At 42.7% G+C, this 13697-nt stretch overlaps 2 protein-coding genes across 6 annotated transcripts in view; one reads left to right on the top strand and one right to left on the bottom strand.

Annotated features, from left to right (window-relative positions):
* The first annotated feature begins 277 nt into the window (after positions 1-277).
* khk (ketohexokinase) lies at positions 278-12069 on the top strand. 4 transcript variants are annotated; one of them, XM_029730827.1, is made up of 9 exons: positions 278-488; positions 1050-1166; positions 1818-1952; positions 2451-2585; positions 8012-8084; positions 10361-10507; positions 10941-11029; positions 11261-11418; positions 11530-12069. In XM_029730827.1, the coding sequence occupies exons 1-9, from the start codon at positions 397-399 to the stop codon at positions 11625-11627; spliced, it is 1044 nt and encodes a 347-aa protein (XP_029586687.1). In that variant the 5' UTR covers positions 278-396; the 3' UTR covers positions 11628-12069. The 4 variants fall into 4 exon arrangements, with proteins under 4 accessions (XP_029586687.1, XP_029586689.1, XP_029586688.1 ...); XM_029730829.1 differs by lacking the exon at positions 2451-2585 and having other exon boundaries at positions 279-488; XM_029730828.1 differs by lacking the exon at positions 1818-1952 and having other exon boundaries at positions 281-488.
* Positions 11655-13697, bottom strand: part of LOC115172941 (hippocalcin-like protein 1) — a 30198-nt gene continuing 28155 nt past the window's right edge. For both annotated transcript variants that reach the window (XM_029730832.1, XM_029730831.1), the window contains one exon: positions 11655-12605. In XM_029730832.1, the coding sequence (XP_029586692.1) occupies positions 12508-12605 (98 nt within the window). In that variant the 3' untranslated portion in view covers positions 11655-12507. The remainder of the gene's footprint in view (positions 12606-13697) is intronic.

Raw genomic sequence — 13697 nt, 5'->3', positions numbered from 1 at the left:
ATTAGCTCAGTGGTTCTCAACTCCGAGCCTGGAGACCCGAGTACTGCTGCGTTAATTAAATCACTCAAATCAGGGACTGGTTTAGAGCTGGGACACCAGATGAATCCAATGAACTACCAGCTAGAATAGAATACCTGTAGCATACTGTATGATTAAAGGTGCGCTTTCAACAGCACCATCTTTCGGTTACACTCGGGAACTTTCGGGGGGGAAAAAACATGTTTCTTTAAAGATGAAGGATAAGCGGCGCAGGCGCACACGCGCAGCAAAGCAGAGCCAGACCGTGCTCGTCTCTCCCTATTGGTGGTCACCTATCTGGGGTTCAAAGACCACACAAGTGTGATATGAGCAACATTGTATCCGAAGTTCAAAGTCCCGTTATTTCACGCAGGGAACATGGGTGACAAAAAGATACTGTGCATCGGGCTGGTATGTCTGGATATTATCAATGTAGTGGACAAATACCCGGAAGAGGACACTGACACAAGGTAAGTGATGTTTCATACTGAATGCACTCATCATCTCTGCTGCATTTACCGTTTCAATTACATAGCTACAGTCCTAAAAACACTCACACCCTTTTTATGATCACGGAGCGGAGCGAATAAAGCTCTGCGCCTGCGCAATAAACTGCTACTTAGCTCATTGCGATGCGGGATCCTTGGTACGTCCCTACCCCATTTGAAGTTGACATTTAAAATGGTTAAGGTAAGGGTAGACGTAAATGTTATGGCTAGGGGCTGTGACACATCCACTTGTAAACGAACTACACACTTCGCTGTACCACTAGCTTGCAAAAATCATAATGAAGTGAGTTTTACGTTAACTTCGATCTCACGTTCTTCACGCCTAGACCTACTAAGATATATCCTACTTGCACTAGACTAGCCCGAAAATAAACATGAAAGCCGTTGTTTCAGTATTGCTACACTAGTCAGTAAATTCACAACAGCAAATGAGTGACTTGAAGGAGGGCAGTCATGGTTACTACCTAAACTAAGATATTACAGCTGTCTGTTATTCATCCATGCCTCTGCATGTGCGCACAGGTGTTTGTCTCAACGATGGCAGCGTGGTGGGAACGCGTCCAACTCGTGCACTGTGCTGTCACTCCTTGGCGCTCCCTGTGCGTTCATGGGGTCCCTAGCTCCTGGGCATGTTGCAGAGTAAGTAGCATGTTGTCAATTTAAAGCAATAAGGCCCGAGGAGGTGTGGTATATGGCCAATATACCACGGCTAAGGGCTGTTCTTAAGCACGACGCATCGCGGAGTGCCTGGACACAGCCCTTAGCCGTGGTATATTGGCCATATATCACAATTCCCCCAAGGTGCCTTATTGCTATTATTAACTGGTTGCCAACGCAATTAGAGCAGTAAAAATAAATGTTTTGTCATAACCCGTGGTATACGGTCTGATATACCACGGCTGTCAGCCAATCAGCATTCATGGCTCAAACCACCCAGTTTATAAAAACAGATATTACATCTGACAAACTCTTGGATTATTATAAAAATAATAACATGTATTTTATTCTATCATCTTCCTTAGGTCTACTTTTGGGGATTTATTTAATGTGTTTCGGTAGAATGAATTCTTAGTTTTACTTTAGGGGATTTGTTCAGGCTGTTTTTTTGTTTGTTATTTCATGTCCTTTTGGTGTTACAAAGACATCTTCCAAATCTGCCGTGATCAGCCATTATTTATTCCAGATTTTCGTGAGGTGGCGGTGCTATGATCGAGAAGAGTTATGGATCTCAACAACAATAACTGTCTATCTAGACGTCTCTCTTTCTTATACAGTGATTATATCCCACAGCTTCGTACTAGATGACTTTCAGAAGTACCAGATTGACATCTCTCTCCTATCAGAACACCCTCACAGCTCCTTCCCTACCTCTATGATCATAAGCAATGTGACCACGGGCACTCGCACCATCCTACACATGAACAGGTTTGTGTGTGTTTAGGTGTTTAGGTGTCTGTGTTTAGGTGTGTGTGTGTGTCTGTGTTTAGGTGTGTGTGTCTGTGTTTAGGTGTGTGTGTCTGTGTTTAGGTGTGTGTGTCTGTGTTTAGGTGTGTGTTTGTAGGTTCAATTCAGATCCTCTCCCGAAATTCCTCACTCACGCTCACTTCTCCACTTCGGCTCTCCTGTGCTGCTATCCCTGTCTCTACCACTAGGTGGAAACCTGTCCCCACTAACCCCCTGCTCTACCCCATCTCCCAGGTATGCTTCTCAGAGGTCATAGGTTATGCCCTCTTCTCCCAGTCTGCAGCAAATGTTCTCCCCCGCTCCGTCCCTTCAGGCCAGACGAAACGCGTGTTATTATCATAATTATTTATTACAGTAATGATGCTATGATATTACGACGATGTATGTAGTAATCATTATCATTGGGTTCATTGAGGGTTGCGTGTTTGTGTGTGTCTGTCTGTCTCCCTGCTCTGTCAGCTTCATCGTGGGCGATTTCTCTCGCCGCGGGGTGGACATTTCGTCCGTTGCCTGGCAACGGGAGGGGGAGACCCCATGTGCGTGTTGCGTGGTGTGTCCCCCCAGCGGCTCACGCACGGTCGTGCTCTCCGACACGTAAGACACGCACGTGGCGGACGATCCGGCGCTGGATCCTGTAAATGCTGTGTTTGGGTCTAATACGGGATATGCTGCTCCACTGCAGTAGAATAGAGCCAGAATGGAGAGTCGCACAACGCTGTAGCCAGATAACTGCCTCACAATATCAGCTCAAAGGGTGTTGTAAGATTGTCATTCTTAGTCATACTTCTTGAGCCAAGTGAGTGAGTTAATAATTAGTGAGTGAGATATTCATTACAGTATAGATGGATGTAACTCAGAAGCCAAGTCAGTTAAGGCCATGATACACTAGCAAATGTGAGGCAATATTGCCAATGTATCATCAGCTTTACAGTTTGCAGCAGTATGTCCCGTAATCGTAGGGTTAGGGGCGTGTCTGTCTGCAGTGGCGCTGCGTGGGTTAATTCTGGGGGATCATCTCTAATTCTACCAATTCGATCACTGCATGCTAAATGTGTTGTTACAATGTCATTTCATCCATTGATAATACTGTATCATGTGATGTGATTTCCATGGAGAAGTATGGAAATTCTACCTTTATTTCAACAAGGAACACAGACTGAGACCAAGGTCTCTTTTACAGCTGGGCCCTGCGTATACATGTTTACACATACAGTTTAGGTACAATGATTAAGAAACTACACAAGACAAACAAAACAATCACAGTTAACACTAAAAAATACAGCAGCAGATTACATTTACACATAGGTTATTCCCCTAACAGCACAAGAACTTGCATTACCCGAAACAGTTACCAGCAATACAAAAATAAAAATCCTCTAATAAATGTTTAAAATGGGCAAGGGGGACAAGAGTCTTAAGTTTAAGTTTCATCTGCAGGCTATTCCATAGGCAAGGAGTGTAACAGGAAAAGGCAGCCATACCCAACTCTGTGGAAATCGCATGGGCCTCAAGTGTAATCCATGTTTGAGACCTGGTTTCATGAATTATAATTCTAATGTTGATAAGTGATGATAAATAAGGTAGTTTATTCAGAAGTGCTTTATAGACAAACACGAGAGCATGTTGTTCTCGTCTCATGAACAGTGAAGTCCAACCCACATGTTGATATAAAACACAGTGGTGAGTTCTGTAGCTAGCACCCGTAATAAACCTAAGTGCCAAATGAAGTAGCATCCAGCGGTTTAAGTGTTGATGCCGTAGCGTGCATGTACAGTTGAAATCGGAAGTTTACATTCACCTTAGCAAAGTACATTTAAACTCAGTTTTTCACAATTCCTGACATTTAATCCTAGTAAAAATTCCCTGTCTTAGGTCAGTTAGGATCACCACTTTATGTTTAGAATGTGAAATGTCAGAATAATAGTAGAGAATGATTTGATTTATTTCAGCATTTATTTATTTCATCACATTCCCAGTGGGTCAGAAGTTTACATACACTCAATTAGTATTTGGTAGCATTGCCTTTAAATTGTTTAACTTGGGTCAAACGTTTTGGGTAGCCTTCCACAAGATTCCCACAATAAGTTGGGTGAATTTTGGCCCATTCCTCCTGACAGAGCTGCTGGTGTAACTGAGTCAGGTTCGTAGGGATCCTTGCTCGCACACGCTTTTTCAGTTCTGCCCACACATTTTCTATAGGATTGAGGTCAGGGCTTTGTGATGGCCACTCCAATACCTTGACATTGTTGTCCTTAAGCCATTTTGCCACAACTTTGGAAGTATGCTTGGGGTCATTGTCTATTTGGAAGACCCATTTGCGACCAAGCTTTAACTTCCTGACTGATGTCTAGAGATGTTGCTTCAATATATCCACATAATTTTCCTCCCTCATGATGCCATTTATTTTGTGAAGTGCACCAGTCCCTCCTGTAGCAAATCACCCCACAACATGATGCTGCCACCCCCGTGCTTCACGGTTGGGATGGTGTTCTTCGGCTTGCAAGCCTCCCCCTTTTTCCTCCAAACATAACAATGGTCATTATGGGCAGTTTTGTTTCATCAGACCAGAGGACATTTTTCCAAAAAGTATGAACTTTGTCTCCATGTGCAGTTGCAAACCGTAGTCTGGCTTTTTTTATGGTGGTTTTGGAGCAGTGGCTTCGTTCTTGCTGAGCGGCTTTTCAGGTTATGTCAATATAGGACTCTTTTTACAGTGGATACAGATACTTTTGTACCTGTTTCCTCCAGCATCTTCACAAGGTTCTTTGCTGTTGTTCTGGGATTGATTTACACTTTTCGCACCAAAGTACGTTCATTTCTAGGAGACAGAACGTGTCTCCTTCCTGAGCGGTATGACGGCTGTGTGGTCCCATGGTGTTTATACTTGCGTACTATTGTTTGTACAGATGAACGTGGTACTTTCAGGCATTTCGAAATTGCTCCCAATGATGTCAAGGAAAGAGGCACTGAGTTTGAAGGTAGGCCTTGAAATACATCTACAGGTACACCTCTAATTGACTGAAATGATGTCAATTAGCCTATCAGAAGCTTCTAAAGCCATGACATCATTTTCTGGAATTTTCCATGCTGGTTAAAGGCACAGTCATCTTAGTGTATGTAAACTTCTGACCCACTGGTATTGTGATACAGTGAATTATAAGTGAAATAATCTGTCTGTAAACAATTGTTGGAAAAATTGCTTGTGTCATGCACAAAGTAGATGTCCTAACCGACTTGCCAAAACTATAGTTTGTTCACAAGAAATTTGTGGAGTGGTTGAAAAACTAGTTTTAATGACTTCAACCAAGTGTATGTAAACTTCTGACTTCAACTGTAAATTTTATCCCCATAATCTGTAAGAGACATAAAAGTAGCTTGCACAATTTGTCTTCTATTTGTGGAGAACAAACATGTTTTGTTTTTATAGAGGAAGCCTTGCTTGATTTATTTTTTGTTGCCGTTTACAAAGTTCGTCAACATGCATTTTAAAAGACAGTTTATCATCCAGCCATATCGCTGAGTATTTATATGCAGAGACCTGATTAATTCAAGAGCCATCTGCATGTGTATTTTCAACCAACTTTTTGGACCTATTAAAAATCATAAAATGACTTTTTTTCTTTGCATTTAAAACAAGTTTCAACTGTAAAAAAGACCCTTGTAATATCTTAAAATCTGTCTCCAGCTGCGATAATGCTTGGTCAACCGTTGAAGCAATATAGTACATGACAGTGTCGTCAGCATATAGATGAATTTTACACTTTCTTACCCCATCACCGATATTGTTTATGTAGATAGTGAACAGTAATGACCAAGTATAGAACCTTGTGGGACCCCTTTAACCAATTCCAATGGCTCCGACTGGATGCCATCGACTCTAACAGCTTGACTTCTATCCTTTAGCTAGTCATGAAACCAATGACAGGCATCCAATCCCAGTCCTATTAATGACAGTTTACCCAAATGTATCGCATGGTCTACAGTGTCAAAAGCTTTAGACAAATCTATGAACAAGGCGGCACAGTACTTTCTATTATCTAGGGCATTAGCAATATCATTTACAACACGTACAGTGGCCTTAGTGGTATTGTGTTTAGGTCTGAAGACAGATTGATTTCTAGAAAGAGTATTGTTAACAGTAAAAAATGATTGTAGTTGCCTATTCACAAATGACTAGAATTTTAGCCAAACAGGAGATTCATTTCATTACCATCCAATTCACTACCATCACCTCCCTTGAGGAGTGGTAAAACAAAAGCTGTTTTCCAAGCTTTAGGAATCTTTCCAACCACTAATGTTTGATTGCAGATATGCGTCACTGCACTAGCAATGATAGATACCGCACACTTGAGTAAATATGGATCCAGATTGTCAGCGCCTAATGATTTCTTTGAATCTATAGCAGATAGTGCAGATAAAACCTCATCGTCTCTGACTTTTTGGAAATTAAAATCCGGCTTACTGTTTTCCACATCAGTTGGGGGCCGACAGGCTGAAACAATAGACCGGTCAGGATCATGTTGGCCATTTATTTATTTATTTTTTCAAAAAGAAAACCAGCAGAAATTAAGTGCTTATTTAAAAACATCACAAACTTATGTTTGATCGCTAACGATCCCAGATTCCGATGTAATTTGCTTTGGCAGGGACATTGAGGAGGTTCCTCGTTTAAGTGAGTTAACAGTTTTCCAGAATTTACAGGGATCACCAGCAGACTCTGCCATAGCATCAAGAAAATACCGAGATTTTGCCTTTTTTATTCCTCCGGTCCATTTATTTCTCAATTGCCTAAAAAGCAGCCAATAAGCTAGTGGGGTGGGAGTATGAACTTCCCCTCGTTTCAAGATGAGTTTTCTGTCAAACTTGGTAGGCTGCATTTCTAGAGCTTTATGGTGTAACCTGACAACCAATCGGATTTGAGATTGACACCCTCCCAGATTTTGATTATGAACTCCATAGCCTAACTTTTCTCATTCTAATTTATTCTATATCTATTAAGCTGGCTTGATTTCCTATCCCAGCCTGGTCTCATAGACTAGACGTAACATATAAATGTACATCCGGGGACACTCAAATTTGTATGATATGTTACGTTTGGTATGTTTACAAAAGACAGAAGGTTATTTAAGGCAAAAACTAAAGTAGGGTGGTTGGATGAGCAGGCGTATAAAGCAAATGTCTGAATTTCATCATGGACAAATGTAACATTTTTGCTAACTAGCTACTTACTACTTTTTAGCTACTTTGTAACTACTTAGCTAAACCTTCCACTAATCTTAACCCTTTTAACCTGACTCCTCAACCCTAACCCCTAGCCTAGCTAACATTAGCAACCTAGCTAATGTTAGTATTTGCCACCTAGCTAATGTTAGCTACAACAAATTGGAATTCGTAACATATTATACGTTTTGCAAATTTGTAGCATATTGTACGAATTGCAGTTCATAACATATCATACGAAATGGATAATGGACATCCACAAATTAATACATACCATACGAAACATAACATATCATTTTTATTTTTTTATTTCACCATTATTTAATCTGGTAGGCCAGTTGAGAACAAGTTCTCATTTACAACTGCGACCTGGCATACTAATCATACTAATTGTGTCCCGGAATAACATTTACTATGTTACATCTACCCCTGAGTCCAGGTTGCCTATCCATTAAGGTTAATAATAATTTTGTTTATAAAAGGAAATCTCTTTGTTTCTCTTTCCCCCTCCACCCTCTGTCTCTTTCTCTCTTCCCCCTTCCTCCCCCTCTCTCCAACTCCCCTCTCCCTCTCTTCCCCCTTCTTTCCCCCCTCCCTCCCCCTCTCTTCCCCCTCTCCATCTCTTCCCCCTTCTCTTTCCCCTCTTCCCCCTCCCTCCCCTCTCCCTCTTACCCCTCTCCCTCTCTTCCCCTCTCTCCCCCTGTTTCCCCCCCTCTCTCTCTTCTGTCTCTCTCCCTCTCTTCCCCTCTCTCCCTGTCCCCCCCTCTCTCCCTGTCCCCCCCTCTCTCTCTTTCTCTCAGGAACCTACCTGATGTGTCAGCAACAGACTTCTCTAAGGTAGATCTCAGTCAGTACAAATGGATCCACTGGGAGGTGAGCTCACAGAGGTTATAGAACACTCTACTCTAGATTTAGGTTCAACTTTGACCTTATTGATCAAATCAAATGTTATTTGTCACATTCGCCAAATACAACATGTGTAGACCTTACAGTGAAATACTCGCATACAAGCCCGTAACCAGCAATGCAGTTTTAAGAAAATATTTACTAAATAAACTAAAGTTAAAAAAATAAAAAGTAACACAATAAAATCACAATAATGAGTCTTTCTACAGAGGGTACCGGTACCGAGTCAGTGTGCGGGGGTACAGGTTAGTCGAGGTAATTTGTACATGTTGGTAGGGGTAAAGTGACTATGCATAGATGATAAACAGCGAGTAGCAGCAATGTAAAAACAAAGAGGTGGATCCATGTAAATAGTCCAGTGGCCGTTTTTATTAATTGTTCAGCAGTCTTATGGCTTGGAGGTAGAAGCTGTTAAGGAGCCTTTTGGTCCTAGACTTGGCATTCTGGTACCGCTTGCCTTGCGGTAGCAGAGAGAACCGTCTATTACTTGTGTGACTGGAATCTTTGACAATGTATTGGGCCTTCATCTGACACCGCCTAGTATAGAGGTCCTGGAGGGCAGGAAGCTTGGCCCCCGTGATATACTGGGCTGTATGCACTACACTCTGGAGCGAGCAGTTGCCAGACCAGGTGGTGATGCAACCAGTCAGGATGCTCTCGATGGTGCAGCTGTAGAACTTTTTTGAGGATCTGAGGACCCATGCCAAATCTTTTCAGTCTCCTGAGGGGGAATAGGTTTTGTCGTGCCCTCTTCACAACTTTTTTGGTGTGTTTGGACAATGATAGTTTGTTGGTGATGTCGACACCAAGGAACTTGAAACTGTCGACCCGCTCTACGTACAGCCCTAGTGATGTTAATGGGGGCGTGTTCAGCCCTCCTTTTCCTGTAGTCCACGATCATCTCCTTTGTTTTGCTCACGTTGAGGGAGAGGTTGTTGTCCTGGCACCACACTGCCAGGTCTCTGACCTCCTCCCTATAGGCTGTCTCATCGTTGTCGGTGATCAGGCCAACCACCATTGTGTCGTCAGCGAACTTAATGATGGTGTTGAAGTTGTGCTTGGCCACGCAATTGTGGGTGAAAAGGGAGTACAGGAGGGGACTAAGCACGCTCCCCTGAGGGGCCCTCGTGTTGAGGATCAGTGTGGCAGATATGTTGTTGCCTACTCTTACCACCTGGGGGCGGCCTGTCAGGAAGTCCAGGATCCAGTTGCAGAGGGAGGTGTTTAGTCCCAGGGTCCTTAGCTTATTGATGAGCTTTGTGGGCTCTCTGGTGTTGAACGCTGAGCTGTAGTCAATGAACAGCATTCTCACATAGGTGTTCCTTTTGTCCAGGCAGGAAAGGGCAATGTGGAGTGCGATTCTGTCATCTGTGGATCTGTTTGAGCGATATGCGAATTGGAGTAGGTTTAGGATATCCGGGAGGATGCTGTTGATGTGAGCCATGACCAGCCTTTCAAAGCACTTCATGGCTACTGACGTGTGTGCTACGGGGCGGTAATCATTTAGGCAGGTTACCTTTGCTTCCTTGGGCACAGGGACTATGGTGGTCTACTTAAAACATGTAGGTATTACAGACTTGGTCAGGAGAGTTTAAAAATGTCAGTGAAGACTCTTGTCAGTTGGTCCGCGCATGCTCTGAGTACACGTCCTTGGTAATCGGTTGTGAATGTTGACCTGTTTAAATGTCTTGCTCACATCGGCTACGGAGAGCGTGATCACACAGTCATCCGGATACTCAGAGGCTAAAGGGGCAATCGATTACTTGGACTTTGAAATTAATGATATATAGCCATTGATTATTGAAGAATATAACTTATATATGCCTCATGAGCTTCGTTCAGCTGCGTAACCCCATCAACCCAAAGTATAAGCTTGTTTTATGCCATTGTTTGTAAACAATGTAATTGTAAAACGCATGGTTAAAACAACCATTTTAATGTCATGGATGATCAGTCCTTTCATCCATAGCCCTGTCTATGAATTTGTGAGTGGTTACATTTCTCCAGCCCCATCCCTAAACTGTTTACCTAAACAGGTGTCTTTGTGTTTTTGCTGTTATTTGAACTGCAGCTTGCCCCATTACCATTAATTTCATAGAACTCTATATTTAATCATGATTCAACCATTTTTGTATCATGTACTGTTTATAACACTTAAAATACAAACAGGTTATAAACATGACCAGCAGTGTAACATCCATGACAGGTTTTGGTCATGTTTATAACATTTTGACACATGACAGGGCCGTAATGCTGAGGAGCAGGTGAAGATGATCCAGCAGGTGGAGCTGTCTAACAACACGTTGCCACAGCAACACAGGATCACCGTATCCGTGGAGATAGAGAAGACCAGGGAGCCTCTGTACCAGCTCTTCCAACATGGTGATGTGGTACGACGCCCTTCACTGATAGCATGAGTATCACCCATAACACTCTGGAACAATGCCTCCCGACAACATCTAAACAGACAATGCTCTATAGGAATGTTGTATCAAAAACATGTTCAGCGTTCTCTACAGGTTTGGGGATTGATTTTGATACATTTTTATTATGAGAAGCCTTGCATCTTCAGGATGCCCAGCACACATGGCCTTATAAGACACGATTCATAGTTTGCATTTTAAAAGTGGAGTGGTTTCACTGTGGTACTATGTAAGCAACAACAGCGCATGCGTCATATGATTTATATAACATGTATAAAATGATAGTTCATCACTATTTATCCTGATTATGTCATTGCTGGCATTAAAGAGGGCATTACCAAACCTGGTAACTGTCATAACACTGCCCTGTACCTGACCTGATGCAACATTTCCTCTCCAGGTGTTTGTCAGTAAGGATGTGGCCATGCACTTTGGCTTCCACTCCGCTGCCAGTGCTCTGAAGGGCCTCTACCACAGAGTGAAGAAAGGGTGAGTGGACACACAGATAGAGGAAGAGAGCGAGGGGCAGGCAGGTAGGTAGAGAGACAGATGTACGGAAAGACACTGACTGACTGACAGACAGACAGACGGATTGGGAAAAAGAAGGCGAGCATGTGGGGGTGTGCAGTCTAAAACTTTATGCCACTGTTAACTCTTCATATTCTGATCCAGTTTGCCATTGTAGTCTCAACACCTGAAAGTAGGCTTCCTGTGTTCCAGGGCTGTCCTCATATGTGCCTGGGCAGAGAAAGGGGCAGATGCGATGGGTCCTGATGGCATAGTGGTCCACTCAGATGCCTTTCCACCGGAGGCCGTTGTGGACACGCTCGGAGCAGGCGACACTTTCAATGCATCAGTGATCTACACCCTGTCAAATGGTGAGATATTACTTATTTTTATTTTACACATAGTCAAATGGTAAGGTGATATTTGTATTTTCTACACCTAAAATGCAATCAATCATCTATTGTCTCCCTCTCCCCTGGTAGGAGGAGGAGTACAGGAAGCTCTCACGTTCGGTTGCCAGGTGGCAGGCAGGAAGTGTGGTGTCCACGGATATGATGAAATAGTGACAAAGAAAGAGTGAAGAACAACGTGCACTGTAGCTGAAGGGTTTTTGACATAACAGTAGACTTTATTTTCAATTCTACAAACACAAACTTGGCAGTAGGTATAGGAACGTTTTGTCACAACACTCAGCAAAACAGCATTAGAGGTACTATTAGTTTTAACAGACACATTTCAAGCCAAACCTCTGTGTTTTGGAGGTTAAAGTAATTATTTAGAAGTTTTATTCTCATCTTTCCCTATTGTTGTTTCCTCCCAACCATTGTTAGCTGTTTATTACGCAACGTCCAGATTCTCCTGGCTAGCATTTTTTTGAAATTCTAGCAATACTAGCGGAAGTGGGTAGGATCCGTTAGCCACACATTCAAAGGCACAGGGCCTAAAACCTAACTTATGGTGAATTTAACAAAATGTTCTTGCAATAAAACAGAATAAATATAACATTTGTCATTATCTGGCAACAAAGAGTCTTGTAAGTCCTTCTCAGGGGCCTTGGGTCCTTCTCAGGGGCCTTGGGTCTTTTTCAGGGGCCTTGGGTCTTTTTCAGGGGCCTTGGGTCTTTCTCAGGGGCCTTGGGTCTTTTTCAGGGGCCTTGGGTCTTTTCAGGGGCTTGATACTGTATATGCAATACTTCAATTCATTGTGGATGTCATTGTTGCACAACAAACACTATCAGGATACTAAAACATACTTATGGACACATTACATTTACAGTAAAATACAATATGAAAATGATTACATTTTATAAACATTACCCTCCTATGGATTGAAATGGAACTGTAACAGTACAAATCAAACGATCTTCAAAACAACAGTGATGATAATTACAATATTTATATAATCTCCATAGTCATGTGACAGTGGGCTTAAAAGTAGTGTGTGTGTGTGTGTGTGTTCGTTCAGAACTGACTGGCACTGCTGGGGTCACACTGTAACAGGCGGACTATTGACGGGTCACTCTTGGCACCTTTGATGAATTCCTCCAGGGACAGCCTACCTGCAATAATAATCCACGGGATTGGATGAGGAACTTGGTTATTCATCGAAGGTTAAAATAAGAGCTAATGGGTGGAGGCAGAGAAAGGGGTCCATCCCAGTAGTCTAAAGTGGCTCCCTCTCATACACTGATTCCCCTCTTCTGCATTGCTGGGGCGGCAGCTTAGCCCAGTGGTTAGAGTGTTGGACTAGAAACCAAAAGGTTGCACTTTGAATCCCCGAGCTGACAAGGTCAAAATCTGTAGTTCTGCCTCTGAACAAGGCAGTTAACCCAATGTTCCTAGGCCATCATTGAAAATAAGAATTTGTTCTTAACTGACTTGCCTAGTTAAGTAAAGGTAAAAAAAAAAAAATTCTGCAGACAAACTGGACTATTGGAAGCTATCACTTAGCCTGTGTGGCTCAGTTCAAAGCTATCACTTAGCCTGTGGGGAAAGGGAAGGGGGATACCTAGTCAGTTGTACAACTGAATGCATCTTCTGCATTTAACCCAACCCCTCTGAATCAGAGAGGTACAGGGGGCTGCCATAATCAACATCCCGGTGAACAGTGGGTTAACTGCCTTGCTCGGGTAGAACGACAGATTTTTACCTTGTCAGCTCAGGGATTTGATCCAGCAACACCTTCAGTTACGGGCCCAAAGCTCTAACTACTAGGCTACCTGTCAGTTGGATACTATCACTTAGCCTGTGTGGCTCAGTTGGAAGGTCATGGGTTCAATTCCCTCAGGGATCACACATACTCAAACTCCAGTCCAATGACTATCAACCCAACATAGCTGTTACGCCAAGAGATCCCAACCCTTTGACAGGGTCGCTAGATGTTGGGTTAAGGTCGCTATTGTCCGAGTCCATGTTTGTAATGCCTTCACATAAAGATAGAGGGCGCCACTTATCCACTTTTAGACTATTGAGATTCACCTAATAAAGCAGGCCACATTAAATGATGTGCAGAAACACTTGTGGTTTTGATTCTCTCTTTCAATCATTGCTATCAAACTGTTGAACAATCAGACTATCGAACTATCAGGCTACCAAACTTTCAGACTATCCAAGCTATCAAATGATCAGGGAGAAAGGAAAACCAGCAGTAA

This window comes from Salmo trutta, chromosome 33 (genome assembly GCF_901001165.1).
Source record: "Salmo trutta chromosome 33, fSalTru1.1, whole genome shotgun sequence".
Taxonomy (NCBI): domain Eukaryota; kingdom Metazoa; phylum Chordata; class Actinopteri; order Salmoniformes; family Salmonidae; genus Salmo; species Salmo trutta.
Note: the sequence above shows the minus strand (reverse complement) of the source record. Positions and strands in the feature narration are given on the sequence as shown.